This window comes from Gordionus sp. m RMFG-2023, chromosome 4 (assembly GCF_954871325.1).
Source record: "Gordionus sp. m RMFG-2023 chromosome 4, tfGorSpeb1-WG-v2, whole genome shotgun sequence".
In the NCBI taxonomy this organism is placed as follows: domain Eukaryota; kingdom Metazoa; phylum Nematomorpha; class Gordioida; order Chordodea; family Parachordodidae; genus Gordionus; species Gordionus sp. m RMFG-2023.
Window position 1 is genome coordinate 9,537,317 of NC_088778.1, and position 27,288 is coordinate 9,564,604.

Here is a 27,288-nt window from a genome sequence, read left to right on the forward strand (position 1 = left end):
TAAAATATTATATAACTTTATATACATTATTATTATATATTATTAATTTGTTATTATAGGATTGTCTATGGTATTAATTATTTTAAATAAATCACATTATTTTCATTTTTACAAAAAAACTTTAAAACCGAACATTTTAAGGATCAAAATTAGTTTTGACTAGATAGCGAATAACAATTTCTTTTTTTTGCACCACACAAAATATTATTATTATTAAAACTTAAGGAATTCGATTAATGTAGGTAATATTTTTCTAACATTATCATTATAGATAAATTGCACAAAGAAGAAGTCAGTTTTAAAATCAAAGAAATTCTTACTAGGTAGAATATATAGATAATTAATTGAATGATAAAAAAAACATTATTATGGATGTTCCCTACATAAGAGAGTATTAGATAATAACGAGAATAAAAAAAATTTACAAATGAGTATCAACGGGGTTTTACATAGTGCGGTATTTGTTTTTCTTCAAAATATGCTTTTAATAAAAAAAATTGACTATATATTGTGCTTAAATTTTTTCCATAAATAATAATAAAAGAATATAATTGCCATTATTTGTTCATAATATGCTTTGTGGAATCTAAAATGCTTCTAGCATTTCGACGAATAATTTTCTGAGACAAACCTTTCCTTCTTTCTTGATTTTGTTCCAAAAATTTCGAGATTCGATGTCCAATTGTCGTAGGTAAGGTAGACAGAGTAAAATCTTAAGCCGATAAATGGAGGGAAAAGGTTATAGTATTGCGTATATATATATATATATCGTTTTTTTCTGGCATGATTTATCCGGAATCATCTTGTGATGATTTGGAATTTTCCAAATTTAAATCATATTAAGGGTGATTTAGATTTTAATAACTTATTTTACCGAAAATATTGCCATATAATTTTGGAAAATTTCGCCATATATTTTCATTGCGTATTTTTTTTAAATTTATATGAAAAATCGGATATACAAAAATTGATATAAATTAAGAGTAGTAAGTTAACGGCAAAATTGTCTAAAATTTATAGGGTACCGTTAGGTACTGCTCCTACATCTGCTAGAATCCGTAATCGGTTATAAAATTTTTCAACTAAAAACCAGGCTCATAAATGATTTAAAATTTAGAGATTCCGAATTCTCATGCAAAAATTCCTGATAAGTTGTTATTTCAGAAAAAAATATTTCATTTTGTTCATTTAAAAAGAAAAATTACATCATGATTACTAACGGTAAATAATCTTAGCACTTGAAATATTTAAAAACAAAAATTTTGTTATATAAATCAATTGTTTTTGACGTCTTAAATCTATCCCACGAGAGAAAAAAAAGAAGTTTTCTTCTAAATTTTATATATGAAATCGAATCGTTTTTTTTGGTAAAGTATTCATTTCTAGTTATCGTAAAAAAGTGGTCCAGAATTGTGTTGTCTCATTGGCTCGTACCCACGCGGAAGAGGAAACAAATCAGCCAAGCCTTGAGGCTTAATCTGATTTTGCTTTCCAATCAATCCACATAGTTGAACCGGTTAGATACTTTTTTTCTAAAATGCGTCTTAGAGAGTTTGGAGTTACTCTCCTTCAAATCAGCTCGAAAGTTGCGATTTATCAATATTAACATAGATGTGAGGATGTATTAAGGATAGATAGTTAAATTTAATTTTTAAAAGCATATTAAACTAAACAATTATATATATATCAACCTAATTTTTTTAAGAATCGACTAATAATTTCTAATCTTATATTAAAGTATTATTTGATAAGTGAGGATTCATATATAATATAATAATATTAAACAAATGATCATACTTTACTAATTCTATATGGATCGGAACACTTTGTGATGAGTGTCACGTGATTCAAGCAGTCCAGCAAATTTTTTCTCAACTTGGAAATGTTAGAGATACCCTGTATCTTGCTCAACCCCTCTATTTAAATTTTGTTTTTGTAATTTAATAAGAAGGAATTATATACAAATTATTAAAAAACATTAGTTTATTAATATTTTTTTTCTTTAAGGTTATTTTTAGGTTCATCAAAATATGAAAGATTAATCCAGTCTTATTTATAAATTTCAGACTCCACAAAAATTAAATTTTATCTAAATAAACCAAATTAATATTTTTCATACCTGTATTACAGACAAGTAATGCTTTGAGCAGTAAAAATTCTTCTACGCTCAGTTTGCAGAGATTAATCTCAAAGATTTTGACAACTTCACTAATGGCGTGCATTAACTCTTGCATAGGAGTTTGACTCCACTCGGATTTGCTTATGGAATAGGTAGGAGAGAAATGAAGTCGCCCGCTGTAAGGCAAGGATCTATGGATAAAACTTAACAGAAGCATCTCATTCCAGGAGTAATGAAAAAGAAGGATTTGATCATTGAGAGAAAGCTTGGAAAAGTCTGAAAATAAGTTATAAAATTTATTATAAGCTGTTATAATAATATTAAATATTTGTTTTATTATTTATAATTTAATTAATATAATATTATCTCTTTCAATTTAATTGCCTATAATCCCGAAAAATTTTTTATTATCCCACCAACAGGTTTTTAATAAACAAACAAAATATGAGATTTAGTATAGTATTATCTCTTTCAATTTAATTGCCCATAACCCCGAAAAATTTATCATTATCCCACAAAAAGGTTTTTTAATGAACAAACAAAATATGAGAGAATTCTGAGGTCCATGTGTAAATAAGTAGAAATTTGTGAATCCATTACTCAGTGTCGTAGCCAGAATTTATCCAAAGAGGGGATTACGAATTTTTTTTTGATTCTCCGGTTGTCATTTTTATTAAGCTCATTTAAAATATTTAGTATCTTTATATAATCTTCTTTAAATTAAGCCGAAGAATGGAAGTGTTAATTCTAAAATCTATGCCATTATTTCGTTTATTAGTGCTTATGTGTGTTATAAGTAGTATAGGAGGCTAGCATAAAGGATAATATTATCAACAAAATTTTGGCCAACTTTACGATTAAAAAGCGACTGAAACCCTTTATTCGGAGAATTTTATCCATATTTAATTCTCATTGCATATTATTCTAATCCGTTTGGTAAACAGTACGAAGAATAATAATTATTTACAAAATTAGAAAAAATTGCCAAAATTAACATCATGCTAGAATATAAAATATAGAAGAACTAGATATCTGATTTGAACATTGTTTGGCACAAGTAATTATAAATTTCTCAATCACTTTTGTGATACCAAAAAAAACAGAATGAAAACTTTGATGTCACGATTAAAGCATGAAGTAAGCCAAGCTTTTAAAAACAGTAATTCTGAAACTTATATCAAACCAGTAGTGCTTAATTATTACATTTTATTGCTTTAGTATGTTTGGTAGATGGCTTATAGTGGAAAATCTTATTGATAAAATAGGAATGAAATTGCCCAATTTGGTATCATTCCAGAACCGAGAATATAGAAGTTCTAAATATCTGGTTTGCTTTAAAATCTAATTAATTAAGCCAGCCATAAAATAACCGATTTATAGACCAAATAAAAACAAGCGAGAATCAGTGCTTCAACCATTTTAGTAGATAGTTTAAAAAAACGCCTATTGGCAAAATAATAAAAAAATTGCCAAGATTGGCATAATGCTAGAACCAAAATTATAGAAGCACTGAAATATGGACTGATGATTATTAATACATATTCGTCAATCAGTTGATATAAAAGCAAAAATAAATAAAAATTAAATAAGCGAAATATATATAAAAAAAATACTATCACCCTGTAGCGTCACTAAAGGGGGAGGCATAGGGGCTCGAACCCCCTGAAAAATTTGAAGAGCCCCTCAAAATTTTGAATTTTTTTTATAACACTAAAATACGAGGTAATTATTTAGGATAATGTTTGCTAAAAAAAGAAGGTAATTTTAAATAATGTTGGCTAAAAAATAAAGGTATAAATTTGAAAATAATTTTTGCCCCTGCTATCATCATTATAAAAAATCAAATTTTATAGTATTTTAAAATATGAGACTGGATGTATCTGGCTTTAGTTTTAATGTTTTATAATTACAAAATTTGACTTTATCATATTTTCCACGGAGGGGGACTCAACCCCGCCCCCTCCCTTGTCTATGCCACCATATTGATATGAATGAGTTAAAACTTTCTAATTCTTTTTGTTAGTTTAGTTAAAAATAAAATTCTCATTCAAATTGAAAGGAGAGTAATATAAGTCAAATATTCAGCCTATGGTCCTCTATGGTTATGAAACCTCGGGTGTAGAAAGAAAGAAAATAATCTTGCGATAATTTAATAAATGATAGGTGCTTGAAGTGAATAGGACGCATGATATAAAAAAAGCACAGATGTTGTGTGAAGATAGTTCCAATCGTCATAAAAGTATGTATTGATGAATAGAAAGATGAGTTGGCCATAAAGAAACAAAAACGTAGTGAAGGGTGAGAGGAAAATCTAAGATAAATTGGGAACATCTAATGGAAAAGGATATTAAAGTCAATATATTGAAAAAACGGTGTTCGGTTAGAAGGCAGTGTAAGATATTGAATGAGCTTACACCAGATTAGGTGATAGATATCTATAAATATTCTCTTTTTATCACAACATTGTTTGACCTCGAATATTAAATATAATAAATATATATTATTTGGAAAAGTGGATCAAAACAAAGATGTACAAATAAATATAAAATTCTTTTTTATCATCTGTAAAAAAAATCGATTTATAGTATATTATGACTTATAAATAAAAAATATTTTATTACATTATCTTGCTATTTTGAAACATGGTTAAAAACTATATTAAAATTAAAAAGTTTTATATGATTTCCCCTACCAATAATATATCTAACTCTTTCTTTATTTCTCCAATCATCCCCTTTTGGTCCCCTATTAGCTTCACGTTTTCCCTCTAATTTATAAATTTTTCTCTAAACTTATATTTTACAATTTAAGCCAAATTTTTACCAGGATGGATTAGTTTGATAAAATATGAAAACTTCATAAAAATCATCTAAATCCTAAACCTGGTAGTTGTTTCGCCCATGTGACCATGGCGACTAATTCAATGTCAGCTAGGGCGCTTATAACGTCCAGGTGATTGTAATGAGATTTAATTTCCCTATCAGTGAGTATTTGAGCTTCGTTGCTGTCGTATAAGTTTTGTGGTTGAATGTTTTTGAGATAGTTTATGAGATTTTGTTCTTTTTTTTTAATGCGTGAGTAATATAAATAAAATAATTTAGAAGTTTAGAATTTTAAATGTTTAAATAAAACTGGAGAAAATCGCAAAATTTTACTTTTCTATGGAATATAAAAATGCAACTGATAAACACAAACTGACATATAGTATACATTTTATAATAATATTTGGTTCAATTTTTATCACAAAAATAATGTGAAAAGAATATATATGTACGAAACAAATAATTTGCCCTAAAACATTTATTAATTTCATATTTCACTATTATACCTATTATTTTTAAATGGCTCGCTTTGAGCCGATTTTAAAAAAAAGGCTAACTCAATATTTTATCAGAAAAATATCACGCAATTTCTCATGGAAGGCACAAAAAGGTTGGACATCTATTAGCGATATCTCGAGGCTTGGGCAATATTTTTCTGGCGATATTGAGTTAGTCATTTTTAAAATTGGCTTAGATTGAGCAGTTTAATAACACTAATTATACGTATGATATGAAAACAAAATAAAACCTTTACCTTCTTGAAAATTCTTTTTATAAGTGAACGATGAATTGTATACATTGGGAAATCCTCTGGCGTATTTTTGTCTCCCACCTCGTACCCGGTCCAAACGTACGCCTGTATAATGTTTAAATAAATCAAATTTAGAGAATGATTATATAAAAATTATGAAACTGTTAAATGTTAAATGTTACTAATTATATAGTAAAGCTTTTGTTATTCATCTAACTTATTAACAGTGTTGCAAGAATACTTTCGGAAACATATAGTTTAGAACTGAACCTTGCATTGGACCTGCTACAGGGTTAGCCAATAGCCCTAAAATTCGTTTTTAGGCGGACCAGATATAGGTTCGTGCAAGGACTCAATAAGCATGATATTGCATAATGTGAGAACGTTCTAATTATTGTACAATAAGCACTATTAAAGCCTCATTTATTTAATTTTAAGATATGTAATTCCCTATTTTCATTGGATTTTAAAAACTAATAGAGCTAGGGATTTTCTGGAGGTTACATAAATATTTTTATATAATATTTGTAGATGTTTGCGCACCTCTTTTTCCCTAATATAAATATCAGAGACCTGCAGTCCCGGCCCGGCTCTAAGCCCGGGTATACGGGCCGTATCGTAATTTAATTTTTTAAAATATTTGAAAAATACCCGGGCGGTATATATTAACTTCTACATAGATAAATGATCTAGTGAAATATACCCATCATTTGTGGGCATAAACGTGGGCTGGAGGGAAGCAAGAGGAAATCCCCACTTCAGAAATATATCATTTTTCTTTGAATATCATTTTAAGCAATAAAAAAAATCCTCTTTAGCCGCCTCTCCACCCTCTGTCATATCTTAAACAAGAAAAAATGTAAAAGTTAATAATTTTTTTAACTATAAAAGTACAACTTTTTGGAAAAAAACATTTATATATAAAAAAGACAGCTTATTTTCTAACATCACTCTTGTTTTAGTAAATTAGAAATTATATTTATAATTGAATGATTTTATATATTTAATATTGATATAATAAAAAATAGATGTATGTTATGTAATATATTGTGAATTACTTTTTAATTGAATGATTTTACATATATATATTTTTTAATTGATATAATAAAATTAATATATATGTATGTTTATAATGTAACTAGCTAATAACCCCGGGTTGAGGGGTAATTAGTTAGTTTGTGTATATGGTACTAAATATTCCTTATTTTAAAATTTAGGAGAAAAAGAGATAAAATTGTTGCAATGTAACCCGTGAGCATTAAGGGTATTAGAAATATCAAAATTTAAATTTGTGATAGGAATCATATTGGGTAAAATTAAAAATAGAGATATGATTTATTTCTTTAATAATTTTTTTTCTTCTTCATTTAGTTTTCTCAAATGTTAAATTTGAGAGAATATAATTTAGAAAGAAAGAAAGAAGAAAGAAAGAAAGAAAGAAAGAAGAGAGAAGAAAGAAAGAAAGAAAGAAAGAAAGAAAGAAAGAAAGAAAGAAAGAAAGAAAGAAAGAAAGAAAGAAAGAAAGAAAGAAAGAAAGAAAGAAAGAAAGAAAGAAAGAAAGAAAGAAAGAAAGAAAGAAAGAAAGAAAGAAAGAAAGAAAGAAAGAAAGAAAGAAAGCAAGAAGGAAAGAAAGAAAGAATAGCTACTTAATATTTATAGAGATACTATCATTATCCTATATATATTTTTCCATGATGGGATTTTGATTTCATGAATTATGAATAAAAACGGAAGAATCAATATAACAATATAATAAATTGGTAACCAACTTCGTACATTTTAAATAAAGATAGTTGTTTTTATTAAAAGTAACCTCCTATCTATAACAATCTTTTCTAGTTATATATAGGCTTAGGAAACCCGGCCGAAGGTCGAGAAAAATCAGGACGATAGCACCCCCCCCCCAAATGGGTCTGGAGGGAGAAGTTCTCCCCCAATTTATTAACTCTCCCCTCCCCTTTAATCCTGGGTAGGCCTATGTTTGTGATGCTTTAGAAATTTCAGAAAAATTCATAACCTCCAAATGTTTTGGATCAAAATTTTAGCCTTTCAAAAAGCTGTTGTCCATGGGATAGGAATAAGGTGCCTTTCAGGGATTTGTCTGTGAAGATGACGAATTACTTGAGTCGAATATAGTTGTTAATTTTAAACTAGAGCCTCAACTAGGATGACATTTAATATGGATGTGGGAAGGTAAATTTTATAAGAACTAAAAATTAACTAACTTATAAAAAAACTGAAAAAATGAGAAGTGGCATTTATATAATTTATTCATATAAATCTTAAATCCAAATCTAAAATTATAGAATTATTTTAAATAAAAAAAGAGAGTTCATAAACAATTATAAAAATAACAGAATTATATATTATATTCCAATATTCATCTTTTTACAAGAATATTTAATAAATGAACAAATTTAATTAAATGAAAATATATAAAACTAAGCATGTAACGGACTTATATTTGATATAATATCTAACCCAAAAACCTACTATCAATTATTTAAAATGGAAAATAAACTCTTCGGTACTTCGTCTGGGTCTGTTAAAATTTATATTATATTATATAAAAACGGTTTACTCTTATCAGTTGAAATTTTCAGTAGTTTCATTTATTTTATATTAGTAATGTGGCAAATATATCTGATGTGAATTTGAAAAAAATTTACTTTTACTGGAAATACATTCCTATATGTGTAAAGTATCTACCATATGATTTAAGGCGTGAATTTTTAAAATACTTTTAATTTATAAAGGGATTTTTCATATAAATTAAAAAAATACACAAAAGCTGGGTAAAACAAAATTGATGTTAGGACACTTTATAAATTCTGAAAGGTAAAATCAGCCTTTTTCAATTCAAAAATTGCACTAGTAGATGATCTATAATTGAGAAATTCCAAAACTTTACGTGAGGGTTCCGGAAATTCCTAACCATATTACCAAATTATGTTAATTTATAAAGGGATTTTTCATATAAAATTTAAAAAAATACACAAAAGCTGGGTAAAACAAAATTGATGTTAGGATAAATTCTGAAAGGTAAAATCAGCTTTTGCACTAGTAAGATGATCTATAATTGAGAAGTTCCAAAACTTTACGTGAGGGTTCCGGACTAACCATATTACCAAATTATGGATTAATAATAATTTATTATTCGTATTTGTACGAATAATAAAATCATTATTCGATTCGATTCGAAAATTATTCTAAAGCTTATAATAAATAGATTATAATTTGCAAAAAATAGTTATAAACAGATGTGGATGTTTTGAAATGACACCTTAACTAAAAAAAAAACTAAACTAATTGTCAATAGCATATTAAAATTTACAGAAAATAAGTGAAATAAAACCCAATAATTTTATAAACTTTATCCAAACGTTGGCCAAAATCACCTTATTTTTAGAATTAGAATTGCTTATAAAAATATCTAAATTCTTTGCTATACATTATTTCTTCAATCTAATATTCCAAATTTTATTAAAATATTCTTTTATAAACATCAAATATCTCTAATAATTTTACAATAATTGTGTAAAATTTTAGGTCTTAAATTTTATTATTATCTGAATAGCTATTTAAAATTTGGGGTAAAATAGAAACTATTGGAGTTTTTTCCACCTGTATAGTGAAGGGTTAAATCAATCTTTTCTTATTTTGACAATTTTATATTAATTTTGTAGTTGTGTATTTTGAAATTTACTACCCAAAAAATCATAACTTAAAATTTTAGCTCTTAGAAAATTATATTTCTTTTTCACAAATATATAAATAAAATTAATTTATCAAACAAAATATAACATGATTTATAAGAGGAAAAAAATAAAGTAAAATGAAATGAAATCCACTAGGAAAATTTAATTTTATTTATTATTTACTTACGATTCGAATATTAACGAAAAAATAAAATATTTAAGAAAAATTATGAATATTAACGAATATTTATAAATAATTTTGAATAATACGAATAATTTCGAATCAAATAATAAAAATTTACTATTGGACAAATACTTTTTCTAAATTTCGAATCGAATAATTGTGATATTCGTATTCGTAAAATACTCGAATCAAATCGAATCCAATTTCGAATAACAAATAATTCGTTTTAGGCGTAGTTGTTAATAAATAGCAGTAGAAATCTACAAGTCGGCCCAAAAGTCGAGGTTAAAAAAATCCGAACCGCGTTAAAAATCCAATTTAAAAAAAACAATTTCGGTCCTTAAACTATTTTAAAAAATTAAATCCTAGGCTGTGTCATCTCCTCAAAGGCTGGAGAAACAAATATCCATAACTATATGTAAATCTAACCTATTCTCTATTCAATATTCATGGTCCAATGCTTGCCATGACCTAAGAGATTATTTATATTTTAAAAGTTTTTTTCAATATTCTTTAAAATAAATGTTTTTTTATTTTTTTGGAAATATATCAATGTTCTTTTTAATAAATTTTTTCTATCTTTTTATTCTTTTTAATAAATTTTTTCTATCTTTTTGTTCTTTTTAATAAATTTTTTCTATATACTTGCTTTTTATCATTTCTTTAAATATTAATTGATTATCTAATAAAATAAAACTAGTGCATGTGATAATCAGTATAATATCTAAAAATAGGTAATATCATGGTTAAATTTTTTACATATTCGCGATAAAAACACATCTAGAAGCTTGAAATTCTAACTTGGCATAAGGTAACTATTTATTGACCAGAGGTGTATATCATAATTATCTATTAAATGATTAAATTTCAAAGGTTTAAAAAAAATAAGATAGAAAAAGTGTCCCTAGGTCCACTATGTCCCGGTCCCACTATATGTATTTAAAATGGGTCCATTTGCCTCCATCAAAATATTCTTCATGTGAAATATAATAGATTTCAAATCGCTATTGGCTTAATTTACGTTTAATGGCTATTTAATTAATTTGAAATAAACTGGCGCTTTCGGCGATTTATCAGGAGGAATTTTGGCAAAAAAATTGTTATATAAAAAACAGGAAAATTTTTTAAATAGTTTATATTTTCAATAATGAAAATATCAGAGTTGTTAAAGTATCTAGATATAAAAATGTGGTATCTGTATCTAGATAGATTTTTGATTAATGTATCTGAATCTAGATATTATTTTAGAGGTATCTGTATCTATTTTTAGATACTTTTTAAGATACATTTTGATATACTTCTATTTAACGCTTTTTTATATTATTAATAAAAATACTTGAAGTTGAATGTAATTTATTTTATTTCATATGAGCATATAACTTAATATTAATATATATATATATTAAAAAATTATATATATATATATGTAAAATATTAAAACTTATATATAAAAAAGAATATATAAATATTAATTAAATATTATGTCCGAGTTATCAATAACAAGAAAATTCTGATATTACAATCCATCTCAAGGAATTTGCCATTTTTAATTGCAATGGAATTGGTATTTTATTTTATTTTATTCTATTATATTAATTATTATATTAATTTTTAAGATTAATATTGATGACGAAAATAACGACATTCTTCCATGGCCAATTTATAGACCATATTTTAAAATAATATCTCAAAATAAAGAAAACAAAATCTGTTAGTAAAATGTTTGCCATGTCTACCAAAAAAATATGCAAATTTCAGTTAGCATTACCTCAACTTACAACATTGTAAAACATTTAAGGGTATAGATACTTAATAAATGTTTACAATTTTAATTTTAAATTTTAAGAGAAAACATCAAACACTCTTAATCTAAATAAAAAAGGGGAAGGAGAAAAAATCTATTAAAGAATATTGGATTAGGCTCATCGTCCATTGATTTTTTTTTCAAGAGACCTCAGACTTTAACCCAAACCACTTTAGATGATTTAATAACTGATTTTATTATAGATAGCATTCAGCCATTTTCAAATGTTGAAAATCCTTCATTTATAAAAATGATCAAAACATTAGCTCCACAAATAATATAATTTGCCGACAGACAGTGGTTGTTACTGAAATCTAATAATTATTTATAATCATTTAATCATATATTATATTATTTTATTAGTGATATATAATAATTATTTATATATTAATCATATATTATATTAATATCTAAAAATCATTATTTTAGTTATATTTTGATAAATGTGATATCGAGTCAATAAATTTTTTAGATCATTTCATGAATGTTCACAAGGTTTATTCAAACCTCATCTAAGAGTATAATAAAAAATGTATCTGTACATAGATACATTTTAAATTGTATCTGTATCAAGATAACTTTTTAGAAGCTGTATCTAGATAAATTTTTAGACGATGTATCTGTATCTAGATCCATTTAAAAAGTATCTTTTAACAACTATGGAAAATATAATATAAAAAGGCTTCACTAGTCCCCCGAAAAAATTTTAAACATCAAGTGCCAGTCTATTTTGGACCTTATAGTTCATATGCAAAATACTTTCCAAAAAGAACCAAATCAATGAATATGAATGTGCATTTATATAAAAGCGATATGGTGAATAAAAAGAACAAAATATATTTTTTTTAAAATAAAGATGCCACCACTCATTAACCCCAGAGAGGTTTTTCGGAATTCAAGGCTAAAATCATAAAACAAAACAATTTCAGAAGCCGTTAAATTAAAAATAATCGTTTTTCATTTTATTATGTTTTAAAGCATAAATAATTGAAAACAAGCCACACACCTTTTAAATATAGCCCTAAAGTTAAAAAAAATGGTAAAAAATATAGAAATATTTTGCGAATGCGAAACATCAATATTCATTTTTGCAAAAATGAATCATATAATTTATTTTTTCATCGATTAAAATCAAATTATAAGCAAGTTTAACGAAATGGGTGAAGGGATTATATATATTAAGTGTTTAACGAAATTAGATTTATTTTGGAATGGTAATAAGGAACAAGAGTTTATTATAAAAATATAAATAATGAAGAAGGAAGAAAAAAATATAATATTTTCTTATTTCAAGGTTGAAACGCCATTATAAAATATTTAAAAAAATTTAATGAGTAAACGTGTCAAGTCAACAAAATGGCATTTTCGAAGCAAAACAAACCTTAGTATTTTAAAAAATTATTGCCTTTAACTATTATAGCAGGTTGCCATGTCATCGTTGTTGAGTGACTACTCATTGGTTTAAAATGTTTTAACATATTTTTTCATTGATTTCAAGATTAATAATCAAATTTTTAAGGCGTTTTTTTATCCTGTGATATTTTTTAATATTATTTATTTCTCGTGGAATTTTTTTTCACTATTACTATTATGATGGATATAATACAAAAATAAATACCCAGATTTATTAAAAAAAAAATGCTTAAAAAATTTTAGGTTTAATACAATTTAAAAATGAGAGTTATAAAATAATTGTAATGTAATAATAATCAGGGATCCGACACTAATGAATATCGGTTCTGGTTTAGATATAGATAACAGTTTATAGTTCAAGTTCAGTTGGTAAAAAATTAATAATATAGGTTCGTTTTGAACCTTACAATATTTTTAAAATTCTCTTCCGTCAAATTATAATATGAAGAAGGAATAAATTCCATTGTTGAGAACGCTTCTGTAGCATACTGTCAAATAGGCTACGGATACTTGTCAATCAAAATTAATTGATAAGAATATTTCAAACAGTTATAATATCAAACTGGTACATAGATTTCTTTAGAGATTCTTTCAGGTACAAGCGACGAATTTCTGTCTAGTTCAGATTCTGTAAATAATAAATGTAAATACAGGTTTAACAGATTGTTTGATCCAAGTTAATAAAATATTTGGAAAAAACTATTATTGGAAAATAAATAATATTAAAAATGACTGTGATAATGACAATTTTAATAAAATATCGGTAGATTATATTTTCCATGTAGATTGTATTAATTATAAATAAAATAAAAAATTTTCAAAAAATAAAAAAAACAACGATTATTATATTTTTTCTGAAAACGGGGGCTTTTGTAATTTAATCAAAGACCTGACAAAGTACCATTTTCACGGCCCTGGTTTGAAAAAAAAATTTTATCGGCTCGGTCGGATTTATTAGAAATAAAATTTGGGCTTAGGGCCGGGCCAAGCCGAGCCTGCAGGTCTATGGTTAACGCCTAAAATTATTTTATACAATCATACATATTATATATATATATATAGATTTCCAACCACATATTAAAATTATTTTTTTCTGGCCAAGATGATGACAATTTAACCATATCCTAATAGTCGGAAACGGTAAATATGAATGAAAATTCCAATGAGTTAAGATGACCCTCATATAGCGTCCCAAGGCAAATAGTGTAGTTGTAGAGGCTTTGATTGCGAATTAGACACCTTTGCCGATATCCTGGGATCACGAATAATACGTACTCGAACACTAACATTTTTTTAGAGAACTAATTGTCAATTTATTTAGCACAATAGTTAGATAAACCACCCAGCAGAAAGAAATAGTATTTTATATGCAACTCGAAAATTAGAATAGTGAGAACCATCGATCAAGCAACAGATGTGTTAAAGAAAAATACGATATACATATATAAAGATGCTTCGATGATCTATAGATAGCAAATTATATTGAATTCTATTATGGGTTATTCATCGAGATCTTCATTTTTTACAGTATTCTAATCCTTTCTATAATTATGGAAAGGATGAGAATACTATAAAATGATAGTGACCTCCTGTAAATCACCCACTTTTTAGGGTTTATATCTCACTTACTTGTTTTAACACTAATGGCGAGGATACTTTCCTACTATTCGTGGCTCCTCGAATTATTTTTGAACTATCTTCCATACCAGACATACTTCACTTTGAGTTTAAAAATAAATATTAAATGAAATGGATGCAAGACTATAAAGGGAAGGAATGCCATAAATTTTTTTAAATGATATACCCCCTTTTGAAAAACTTTAAACTATTTAAAAATCAGATTGCAAATCTTATATTGCTGATAAGATTCAGCAGATAGGACCTCTTTCGAGAGAGCCTACTTTGTCACGACTTGTCCCTCCAGGGAATGACGAGCAATAAGTTTATAGTTTTGGATCTTTGCGAAAAACTTTAAATTTTCGAAATCATTAACTCTCCCCTCCCCCCTCCATGAAATAAAAAACAAATATGTCTTGGGTAGTAACATAAAGTTCTTTAAGTTGATTTATGCGCCCCTCCTCTCAAGGATTTTTGGAAGTATAATTAAGAGTTTAATGAAATTTTTTAAAAATTATTTGGCAGAAAAGGTATACCCCTCCTCCTGCTTTACATTACAAAAGAAGAGTAGGGAATAGGGTTCGGGATCAAAAAGCATAATATTTGCTTTTTGTTTATGTTTATTTTGTGTTTGAATATATATTTTAAATATTATTTTGGTCCGAACCTAAATTAATTTTAATCTCATCATGTTCCTTCAAATATTTTAAAATAAAGTTTTTGGTTAGCAATTTTTTTTTATAAAAAGAGTTGCATTTAAAACTGAATTATCTTAATAATTATAAAATTATTTATAATTTTAAATATTATTGATTATTGGATTTTATAAATAAAATAATCGACAATCATTTTTGTTATCAAATAAAATTTTAAAATTTTTTCAATAATTTTGGCATTTCTTCTCATAATAATTGAATTAAATTACTTTTTTATGAAAAATAAATTACTTTCACTTACGAATACAAATTTTTTTAAATTATTTATATTGGAAATGAAACCTCATTGATTTTTATAAAAATTGTATTTCCTCAAAACAAATAATATGTTGGAACTTGGATATGAAATGAAGCAAAATATGCTGTGGGGAATATTTAAGGAAGTTTCTTTACAATTTTCTGAATATATCTATTTGATGTAGAATCAGTATCTGTTGGCTTTATGAAAACGATTTTTTTTAAAGATAATTTTGAGAGAAGATTTTTCCAGTACCCTGCTCATATTAGATATTTTCACATTTTAAATCGGTGTAAAGTCAAAAAAATGGCTAAATAATCTCTCATAGGGATCAATTTAAAAAAGATCTATATATTTTATAAAAAATTTTTCTTCGGAACCTTCACTTTATATGAACCTCTGTTATATTTATTTTTATTTAACTACAACCGTAGACTAATTTTATGGATCTTTTGCTATAGATTATATAGTCTGATCCTCGGGTGTTATTTTGCTAGTATTAACCATACAGCATTTTTGGGATATGTTTTACCTTGAGGGTAAACATCTTATCGAGCATCAACAGTAATTATTAAGCAGTTATCAAACGCTATCGAAAATAGAAAATAATTACGTGGTCTAAGATTTGATATTTATTTTTTCTAAGTTTTAATGGTAATTATTTTAATCTGGCTTGTTATTTTCATATTCTTATTTAGTTTTTCAAATTTAGATTTTTTTCAAATTAAATTTTATAGGTTAGTTTTTTTAAAAGTTACATCAATCATATTTTTTTATTATACCTTCTCTGAGCATGCCAACGTTAAAACACTTTTGCAGTCGGCAAGCTTGACACGCCTTCCGCCTCCGTTTGGATATCTCGCAGCTCTCGTTTAGCAAACATCTGTACTCAATATTTCCTTGGATAGTTCGCTTAAAAAATGCCTTGCAGGCCTCGCAAGATGCCACTCCGTAATGGAAACCCGAGGACACGTCCCCACATACCAAACATAAGTTATGATTGTTATTGGTTGAGGTCTCGCGGTTATTCAAGGTACTTACTGCGATATTATCGGTGGTATTATTGCGGATGACCGAATTTTCGATGTTGTCGTGGTTCGTTTTAATTAAGCCATTCACGTTATAGGCGTTTGCGACCGTATGACTTCGTCCACTATTAGCGCTCACAATTTTATTATTGTTATTAGAATTGCGGGCGTAAAAGTTGGAAGAGTTATGAATATGATGCGTGCTACTGTCGGGCTGGATCAATTCTCGCTCCATGATTTCACTCCTTAAATCATCGTCTTCCGGTTCAAGGGTTCTCCTCCTCCTCATCTCTTCGTCGAGTTCACCGGCCAAATTCATCTCCTGGTCTCTCTCATCAATTCGATTTAAATCGTTCAGATCGTCTATGTCTATATCGTCGTCATCATCATCGTTCAAGTTACTATTGGTGGAAGCGAGTAATTTATTATTTTTGAGAAGCGCGTTTTGAAGGCGGGAAGAGGTTGTGTCCCGGAGGCAATCAACTACCGAGTCGTAGTCCAGGCTCCTAAGATCTTTAACGATGTCGTCGCAACAATAATTTTCATTGTTATTATCGTTATCATTTTCCTTTTTACGAAACGAGTTAAAGCATCGAATACTGTTGATAGATAAAAGCGAGTTATCGAGGCGAACATCGATATTAGAATTTGTGATATTATGATAGTTGCTATTAGTTTGAATGAAGTCAAAGTTGAGGGTAGGGTAATCACCGGGTTTGACTATTATACTCTTGGTGTTAATGGAGTGAATGGTTGTTATTTGAATTCATGGTGCAGTCCAAGGGGGAGCAGCTATTAGTTGGCGAGTTGGGAGAATTGTTGAAGAGGTAATCTTGAATATTGTCCAAGCAGGTGTCGTCCAATATAGAGTTTGCGTTGCTATGATTGTTTAAAATTATTAAATATAATTAATTACATGTTAGTCTCAAAACTTATTCAAAATATAAGTTTTTTTTATCCTACAAGTCTCTTATGTGTGTATAAAGATTGCGGTTAAGGGCTAAAGATTATAAGATCTCGGTTGTTAGGGTTCAATGGATAAAAATAGAAAGGAGTACAGTTAAGCTATCAATGAAATTAATAAATATTTGATTTGTTTTTAAAAAGTAAATACCTAAGTAACTCTCCTGGGAAAATTAAATATTTCAATAAATGTAAATGGTCTTAAATTATTGAGATGCCTTTAAATAACGGGTTTACATCGGTTCAGGGGAATTATAAAGAGTCTGCTACTGTTTAAAGCTGATCTATCTATATCTAATGATTTGATTTATATAATGTTCCTAGTGAACCTCTTATTTATTATTTTTATTTTCCTTATTCATTTTTTGCAAAATTTAATAATTCATTTCTTCGCTTTTGTTTCTAAAAACTTTTAAGTCAATTATTTAACGAAACTGATCGAATATTAAATCAAATATTTACTGAAATGAATTAAATATTTTATGAATCAATTTGAAAATAATTCAATTCAATTCGAATATGAATTCATTCAATTTGATTAGTATTTTCTTAGGCATGTCAATTTATTTTTTAAATCGAGCCGAACTAAAGAATAATGACCTATTTTATACCTGATGTTTTCGTTACAGTGACTCTCTTCATTTTCCTCCCGCTTGATGAATAATATACTCTTGTTGTTGAAACCCGTTTTATTATTGGCTAAGCCATTTTTATAATTAGGAATGGGAACTGCGTCGGCGAATAATTGGAAGTGACGAGAAGGTTTTGACTTGGGCGTCAGGGAAGAACGTAAGGATTCGTTGGGGGAATCTAAAATTTTGTTATATAGAAAAGAGAGTAAGTTTTTTTCAAAATGAATACCATTTTTTAAACTAATTATTAAAATCATTGCGTGATATTTAAAAAATAAACATAATCAAAATTTAGTGAATATAAATCTCTATAAGTTCGAATTATCGTAATAACAATGCCGTAAGCTAAAAAAATTTTAAAAAAATGAAAACTCAATTGTTTGAAGAATTTTTATAAAAATATATTATTACATGAAGAAATTTATCAATTATTACTGCTATAAAATGACATCTTACTATTAAGACTACAGGAAACAGAATGCTAATTGTATTAGTCTCCTGCATCGATTTTTTATGAATCTTAAAAAATGAAGTAAAAATCAGTAATTGCTTTGTTCCTTGTCACAGATAAATTCTAATTATTTTATTTTGATAAAACATAAGTTTCTATGTTATTTTTTAGAATTTTTCATGCCGAATTACAAGACTCTAAGCTTTATGTTTGTGATTTTACACATAAAAATCAACAAATTATTTGTATTTTTTTCGTTAATTATACAAAAATATATTTTTTTTAATTTAAATGGAAGATAACCAATATATTGTATTTGTGGATACATGTGTGCCGCACCATAAAAATCAATATTTATATATATTAAAATTTCAAGGAAATCTATATTGTTCTTTTTTATAATTGGAAGCGATTTCGTTTTCTCATGTTTCAAATTATAGCATTTTTATTAGTCAAATATCATTTTGTGGTTTATAATGTAAAAATCTTTTTAGTTAAGAAAATGATATTTTGTTTCAATCATTACACATTATAATAATTTCACTTTAATAATATTGAATACTGATATATATATATATAAGTTAGTTCGGAGCTTGAACGTTATGAGTTACATTATGCTTAGAGTGAGAAATGATCACCTTAGACGGATGGTTTGACTTTTTATTTTCAAGTCCAGCCGGATATTTAAAATTATCATTTTACTCTACCTTCCTGTCCGAGCTTGTTGGTCTCTAAATTTCACTTTGAAATATCATTTATTTCAACTAACCCAGAGGTTATTATAATTGCCATTTCGAATTCTAAATTGCATTCCTAAGAATCTTATGATATATCATTAAAATTAGATTTTTAATAAAGAAAGATAAAAAGATACCCAAAACTGATTATATTATTACGGGAGGCGGATAAGATTTAAAAGTAGTTTCCGTTTTTCTATCAGGCCTTATTAATTAAATTGTAAAAAAAAATTCGAAGATCATATTATATGTAAACTTAGTCAAATAGCCGCACAATTAATATTGACCAATCATTTCCTTTTTGGCCCATTGAGGCGACTCCAAAAAATAGCAAACCGAAGTTTTGAGGTATTGACTAAAATGAAAGTTTCAATCTTGAGGAAAACGAATAGCGGATTTATAAACTAACCACAACTAAAGATGCTAACTAAAGATTCTAACTAAATACATGAACAATAAGTTATAGATTTATAAAGGTCTAAAAATAACCTTCATTTTCTCTTACAAAAAATATTAGGGCTGTGCAGATGGACAGATTTTTCACCTATCGATCCGATCTGATATTTACCGATATTACTATAAAACCGATATGATAACCGATACCAATCCGATATTTATATTGATTTTTATTTACCACCTAACTAATCAAAAATGATTAAGTGTGTACTTTTTTTAAAAATTATCCTCCAAAAGTTAATTATCTCATTTAAAATATGAGCAATGTTTATAGCTGAATATAGTATTGCTAAACCTCACGATTAGCCGATTTAAAAAAAGATTAAATTAAAAGACAAAATAACATTACCAACCCTCGAAATTTCGCTAATAGGTATCCTAACCTTTCTGTCATTTGTGAGCAAAATCTCCATACATTTTGACTAAAATATTACAACACTAACTGAATGTGACTCGTTAGATATAAACCTTTACTTGTTGCAGATAATACATAACAAAAAGTAATGCCAAATTTTTAGCCCTATTTACATTTATTAAGAAATGACTGAAAGCATTTAGTAAATTTTATCAATGTTTAGATCATAATTGTATATTTAATTCGTTTGGTAGATAATATAAAAAAAAGAAAATTGCCAAAATAGATATCTAGCTAAAATGGAAAATATTAAAAACTATTTTCTCACTCTAATATGAGAACCACAAAAAGCAAGTGAGTCATCAAAATGAAAACTATGACGTCCCGTTCTAGGCCTGAAGTGAGCCAAGCTTTTAGAAACACTAACTCTGAAATTTATACTAAACAATTAAGCAGAGTTATGTTAGTATATTATATTGCTTTATTCTCCTTGGTAGTTGGCTTAAAGAGGAAAAGATCTATTGGTAAAAAATAAAAAAAAAATTCAAAATTAACAACATGCCAAAATGAAGAATATAGAAGTTCTAACTATTTAGTTTGCGTTGGTATTTAGTGCATTATTAATTCTTTAATTAATTTGGCCAGCCATTAAAAAAGTAACCGAATTATGAACCAAAAAATAACTATCACGCTTTAAGCGGAAAGTTAGCCAAACAACTGGAAGTATTATCTCGTAAATTTATGTTAATAATTAGTGCGTATTTCATACTTCTTTTTACTGCTTTAACCCTGGTAGATGTTTAAAGAAAGACATTTTTGGCAAAATAAAAAAATCGCCAAAATTTTCATTATGCTAGAAGGAAATTAAAGAAACAAAGAACAATATTTAATGCATGACTGGAGCTTACCGTTCATATAACAGTTTTTTCAGTCAATAAATAAAAACCAATTATGATATCACGTTTTAAGCGGAAAGTTAGCCAAACATCTGGAAGCATTATCTCGGAAATTTATGTCAATAATTAGCGTATTTCATATTTCTTTACTGCTTTGACCTATTTGGTAGATAATTAAAGAAAAACATTTTTGGCAAAATAAAAAAAACCGCCAAAATTGGCATTATGCCAGAAGAAAAATTATAGCAATGAACAATATTTAATGCATGATTGGTACTTACCAGTTCATGGACCAGTTTTTTCAGTTAATAAATGAAAACCAATCAGCAAAAAAAAATTTAGCAAGTCAGGCTGAATCTTAAAATATCAAATTTTAAATTATAAAAAATAAATTTGGTCTGAATATATTAAGGTTTTTTCTTCCCGATTCAAGATATTTTTAAATTTTATGATTCCATGATCTTCATAGATGTTACTTTTTCTTTTCGGTATGTAATTTAAATCTCATTAATTTTAAATCTAATTATATTTCCAAAAATTTGATATAATTCAGATATTGAGACATAGCTCTAAGCCAGAAGTTTGCCAAATTTTTGAAAGCCCTAATTCTAAAGCTTAGGTTAATATGTAATGCTAAAGAATACATTTTAGCTTAGTCTTCAATTCGCTTGGTAAACAGTAGAAATAAAAAGTTATTAGCAAAATATGAATTTCTAAAATTGATACCAAGATTCAAGATAGAACGAAATTTCTACAAGCATAAAAGCAATTAAAGAAAAATTAAATAAACAAAATATCTAAAATAAGTTTTACTATTATTAGCATTATAAAAAATCCTGTCGTTGTAGCTTTGATACTTTTATATTTAACAGCGGCATAAAAGTGTGGCATATCTGTGCTTAACATTTGTTGAAATAGAAATAAATTAATGATTGTTTCTTCATAATGAAATTGACAAAGAAAAATTTTCTTTATAAGGAATATTGCAACTAGACAAGTTTCTTGCAAGATAATTTTAAATTTATTTTAAAAATAATCAACTACTATAGATCAAAATTATTTTTAAATTAAAAACATAAAAATAGTTGTTTTTTAAATTCTAAGCAATTTAGTAAATTAAAATAAAAAATTTCATTTTTTTCATGGGACCTACGCCGCTACGTCAGATTTTTATAAACTCTTATCTTATTTAAACTAATTGAAAAAATGGAAAAATAATAGAGCAAAATTGATAAATTTTTTTCTATATAAAGGATGTCGGTATTTTAAATCGTTAAAAAAATATTTAATGTCATGCTTGTTCTAATAAGCTTAGCCGAGATCAAACAATGAATAAAGAATTCCAAAAAAGAGGGTCTAATGTCCGGTTTCGATTCCTTATTTTATTTTCAAAATGGATAGCGTCTTGAGGATGCTGCTGATAAAATATGATTTATCAAAGACGAAGAGAGGTTGTGGTCTGGGCAATACTTATAACCTTCCCTATGATTGCAAAGGACGGTGGGTTGAGAGGTGTTACATAAGAGTAAAATTCTTATTTATTTTATTATGGAATTGTGGCTTATGATAATAAAATGTTAGAGAGTCAATTATATTTATAACTTGTTTAGAGGAAGAGAAAAATAATTGCAAATTTATTACAAACAATTAATATAAAAAACATAATATATTAGAGATTTTAAAAAGATGAGTGTTAAACGAGCACATTCATTATGAGAACTATTGACTAGGATAAAATCTATTTAAGCCAAATTGGGGTAGATTTTGATATAACTCAATTTTCTAAACGAGTTCCACGTCCTAATAACTAGTATTATGATTATTTTTGAACAGGAACCCACTAACAGATCTTGAACTGGAACCAGAACCTTGAAATCACGTCAAATCTAGAGACCGAAGCAAGATTCGTTTAATTTATTTTTGAATAACAATAGATTTAAGGATGCATTAAATCGTAAATCAAGTTTTTATGAACATTATTTTATTTAACTATTTGTATATATTTATAGACTATTTTTTTGACTAGGTTCATGAGGCGATCGCGCGATTTACTAGAAATAATAAATGATAGTTGAGAATGCCAGAATATTGTGTTTTTTTTGTTTATTTTTTCTGTTTTCTACTCCTGTTTTTATCTAAAAAAACGTTTTTCTTGTTTTTAAAACATCCATAAATAGATGAACAAAAAAATATATCGATCAAATTTTAAAGTTTGTGTTGTCAAGTTTACTAAATTAATATCTAAATTTATAATAAATAATTAGCTAAATAAAGTTATAAAAATTTATTCAATTATAAAAATATCAATAAATAAAAATAACCATAGAGAAATTTGCGACTATATTTAGATTTGAAATTTTATATAAATATATTCAAATTATTTACAGATGATTATATATATATTTTATTATTAATTGACTTGTAGATTTTATCAAAAAGAGCATTTTAAATAACGAGCGGTAAAAATGTAATCTCATCTTTCAAATCCTTCTTCCAGGGATACAGGGGCCATCGTCATTGAAATTGTAGGATCTAGGTAGATATTTGGATAATATAGATATAGAGGTTCATAAAGCAAGACAGAATTAAAATTGTCACAGATTGTATAATTCGGCATTTGAATAATTTTTTGATCCTAGTTTCTAGAATAAATTTTATCCTGTATAATATTTAATATGATTGATTTGGAAACCTATATAATATTATAGAAATCACAAGATCCTGTGGCACATTATCAAGCCATTCTTATTGTGGTAATCAATATTCGTGATAAAGTATTTCGCGGAAAAAATTTTAAAATATATTTAAATGTAAATAATAATGATTAATTGAGTCATCTTTTTTTTTAAATATCCTAGGTAGTATCCACTATGAAAATGGCACTTCCAAATGTTATTTGTTTTGTTACTTAGAATTAATATCTGAAAATATTTGTATTTAGACCTTTTATTTTTATTTGTGAAGATTATAAAATAGGGGCATAATATCCGGTTATTAGATTGATTGTCGTTGTAGAAATAAAATTTCCATTTTCGTGCTGCATAAATTAAAAAGAGTAATATATTTTTGGGAGCCCGAACGGAGTCTTTGAATTTTTCTTTGAAAAATACCGCAATCGCACAGCAGGGTTATGATAATACCCATGAATGTTAACTATGAGGTGAATAGTCAAGAAGTGTTACGGCTATAAATCTAAATAATTTTTCGATCTCCCTTCCCCGCTGTGTACGCGTCTGCGGGAAGTTTAAAGATTCTAACTATTTGTCAATTAATAGGGTTGTATTTATAGAATATATATTAATTTAAATGCGCAATTGTGATAAGTATGTTTTTATATGTGAAATGATTAAGATTTTAAGTTATAATTTTAAATATGAAATCTTTAGGTAAAATATCTGATTATCGTATCATATAAAATTGTTTTTTATTAAAAATATAATAGCTGAATATTCTTTCACCCATCGTAATGGAGATGTATTTGTCCAGAAATATAGGAACTGATAGAAGCCATATAAAATAAGGATAGACTAATAAAGAGGGCCCAGCCGAAATGGGTAAAAACTGGCCGAAGGCCCACACAGGGAGATATGAGGGCGAAGCTCCCATAAAAATGAGCTATTGGGAAAATTGCCCATGAGCCTGCAGCATCGGGATTCTGCCCCCGAAAATTTATAATAAAAAAAAATTTCCCACCCTTAATTCTTTATTGTTAGAAATAAATTAAATTATTTTGTTTTGGCTATGGTCCAATTTGGACTTTGTATTTAGTCCTGGGGCTTTCATGGTCAGGTACTTAATTATATATATAATCTAAGCTTGGATCGAGGTAATAAGGGGCAATGGCACGTTATTAACTTAAGTAATGTAGAAGTCTCGTAGGCGTGGAGGTATACCCTAAGATATATGTATAACATTTATATATACTTTGAGGCGATCTGTCGTCATTAGGTGTTGTATTAGCACTGCAATAAGCTTCGTCATCGGAATATCTCGTCAAAACAGAATTCATTCAAAGTTTAGGGAAATATTATTATATAGATTTTTATTCATATCTTGGTTGCATGTCATGATTAGATAAGTATATAATGTTTGAAACTGTGATAGAGGTTTTGGAAAAATATATCCGGAAAATTAATGTCTGGAATTTATTGGAATTATGTTGATTTTCCTGTTTCATAATAAAATGATAAAATAAAATGATAAAATAAAATTATGCAAAATTTATTTATAAATAAATAACGTAAATATTCGTTATCATTTTTATCATACTATATTTATAATTATATACCAGATCGCTTTAAAATAAAATTACTATGTAATAAAATGATTAATAAATAACAAAAAATTATTTAAAAGAAGATTAATTGCGTGATTTGGAAGAATATGGTTAAAATCTCCGAGCATAATTTAAAAAAAAAAATAAAAGATATGAATTTGTTGAAAAAAATAGAAATGGAAGATGATATTATCTAAATTTAAAATAATAATAAATTTAGATTAATCAACAAATATTTGATGTAAATGTATAACGTTTATTTAAAAATTGTTTATATCAATTTTGTTATTTATTTATCTATTCGCATCATAATTTTGGAAACTAATTTTAAATTTTCTGATTTTTAGACATTCCCCTCCTTCTCCCACTACTCAGATCAATCAATTTTTTTTCAACGATTTTTTACGATATAACCCAAAATGTAAATTTTTTTAATATTGTAAAAATAAAAAAAACATTAATATTCTCTCAAAATATTAAGTTTTTTAAATCTCATTCCGAGCCTAACAACCAATTATATGAACCCGAACCCGTTTTTACAATTTTTTTTAATATAAATTATTGATTTGAATTAATATTATTTCATATTAAGTTATTTAGCTTAACATTTTCCCGGGTGCATAGCGAAAATATTACCGTATAACGATATTTTAGTGAATGCATTATCATAAATACAATACTGCAAATGAAATTACATATACTAAAATAAATATTATAAGCTATAGTAGGCTATAAAGGCGTGATATGAAGCAGGTTAAAATATATATTAGATGTAGCCAATGGGAGAAATGATTCCCCTATTAGCAGTGGAGTAGCCATGATTTATAAATATAGTAATTCCTTAGATATAGGATGTAAGAGCTATTAGTTTAATTTATAAAACATGGAATATATGGTTCCACTGGCAGAATTCAAATATATCTAATACTTTAAAACAAAGGTTTATTTTATTAAATTTAAAATTATCAAAATCTTTTGTATAAAAATAATAATAACATTATCCCTTTTTTTCTTTTATACAAATTCTCTTTTAAAACAATAATAAGCTAAAACTTTATTAATTTATCAAAATATATAACACTCTCTAACATAAATCACTATATCCCTCTCTCATATATAAAAAAAATTAAAGGCGCATCCATATCCTTATTGCCGGGTCCCATTTATGAAGAACTTGGATTAGAATTTTCTCGTAGTTATTTTTATTTTGTTTTTTATAAAAAAGTATTATCTTTATTACTCTCTGTTAAAATTGTCCGCATAAATGGAAGCCTAAAATCAAAATTTTTGCCAATGTTTCATGCTTTATTAGACCAGTATAGTAGCCAGCATAAATTAAAAAATTATTAGAAACCAATTTTTGACCAATATGATTAAATAGAGACTGAGAGCATTTATCCTGAAAATTTTATCGATATTAGTGCTGAATTGATTATTATTTTAACATTGGAGAGTATAAATAAAAAAAAGTCATTATAAATAAATAAAAATTGCCAAAATTGGATTATGCCAGAATGAAAAATATAGAAGTACTCTAGGTCTGTGTTAATATCTAGCGCTGGCTTAATTATTAATTCCTTAATCAGTATGAACCAAAAAAATATTCGAGTAGGGGAGACCAGGGCTATTCGGCGCAATTTTTGTCAAAATCATCATAGGTCATAAAATATGTATTTAAATTTACTAAATACCATAAGATAGCCAAAACATCTATCTAACCATATAAATTAATTAATTTTTTAAAATTATTTTATACTTTTTTCTCAAGATTGATTCTAGTGAAAGTAAATTTTTGGGCCAACAAGCCCCAAGCTCGGAACTTGAGATTCAATTATTTTATTAAGTCTCCCATAGGATAATTAATAATATTATTATTATTCCATTATTTTCATGGAAAATATTTTATTGATATAAATATACCATTTACCTAAAAGTAATTCATAAAAAAATGACAAAGTATGACATTATTTGAATTATAAAAAAATGTGTAAAAATTTTTGATAATTTTTCTTATTTTTTCCTAATTCTATTGTGTAATCATATAGAATTGATTCAGTGGCCTATCCAGGATTTTCCTATAGGGGGGGATTTTAAGGGTGCTTCGCCCCCAAACCCTCCTTAGCTGGCCTTCG

At 26.7% G+C, this 27,288-nt stretch overlaps 1 protein-coding gene across 2 annotated transcripts; it reads right to left on the bottom strand.

The window, feature by feature from the left end:
• Positions 1-201: 201 nt before the first annotated feature.
• Positions 202-25,037, bottom strand: LOC135928405 (steroid hormone receptor ERR2-like). Of its 2 annotated transcripts, XM_065464865.1 has the most exons (8): positions 24,805-25,037; positions 17,965-18,163; positions 16,145-17,269; positions 5,696-5,797; positions 5,002-5,178; positions 2,120-2,395; positions 1,798-1,916; positions 207-712 (listed from the first exon to the last, which is right to left on the bottom strand). In XM_065464865.1, the coding sequence occupies exons 3-8, from the start codon at positions 16,707-16,709 to the stop codon at positions 587-589; spliced, it is 1,365 nt and encodes a 454-aa protein (XP_065320937.1). In that variant the 5' UTR covers positions 16,710-17,269; positions 17,965-18,163; positions 24,805-25,037; the 3' UTR covers positions 207-586. The 2 variants fall into 2 exon arrangements, with proteins under 2 accessions (XP_065320938.1, XP_065320937.1); XM_065464866.1 differs by lacking the exons at positions 17,965-18,163; positions 24,805-25,037 and having other exon boundaries at positions 202-712; positions 16,145-17,156.
• Between the last annotated feature and the right edge of the window lie 2,251 nt (positions 25,038-27,288).

Bases quoted from the DNA above. Each gene is read 5' to 3' on its own strand.
- LOC135928405 (XM_065464866.1), bottom strand. From the start codon at position 16,709: ATGAATTTGGCCGGTGAACTCGACGAAGAGATGAGGAGGAGGAGAACC. The intron at 2,396-5,001 runs GTTTAGGATTTA...ACTTATTTTCAG, and splicing joins ATGGGCGAAACAACTACCAG to ACTTTTCCAAGCTTTCTCTC. The intron at 713-1,797 runs GTATGATCATTT...TATCGGCTTAAG, and splicing joins ATCCATATAGAATTAGTAAA to ATTTTACTCTGTCTACCTTA.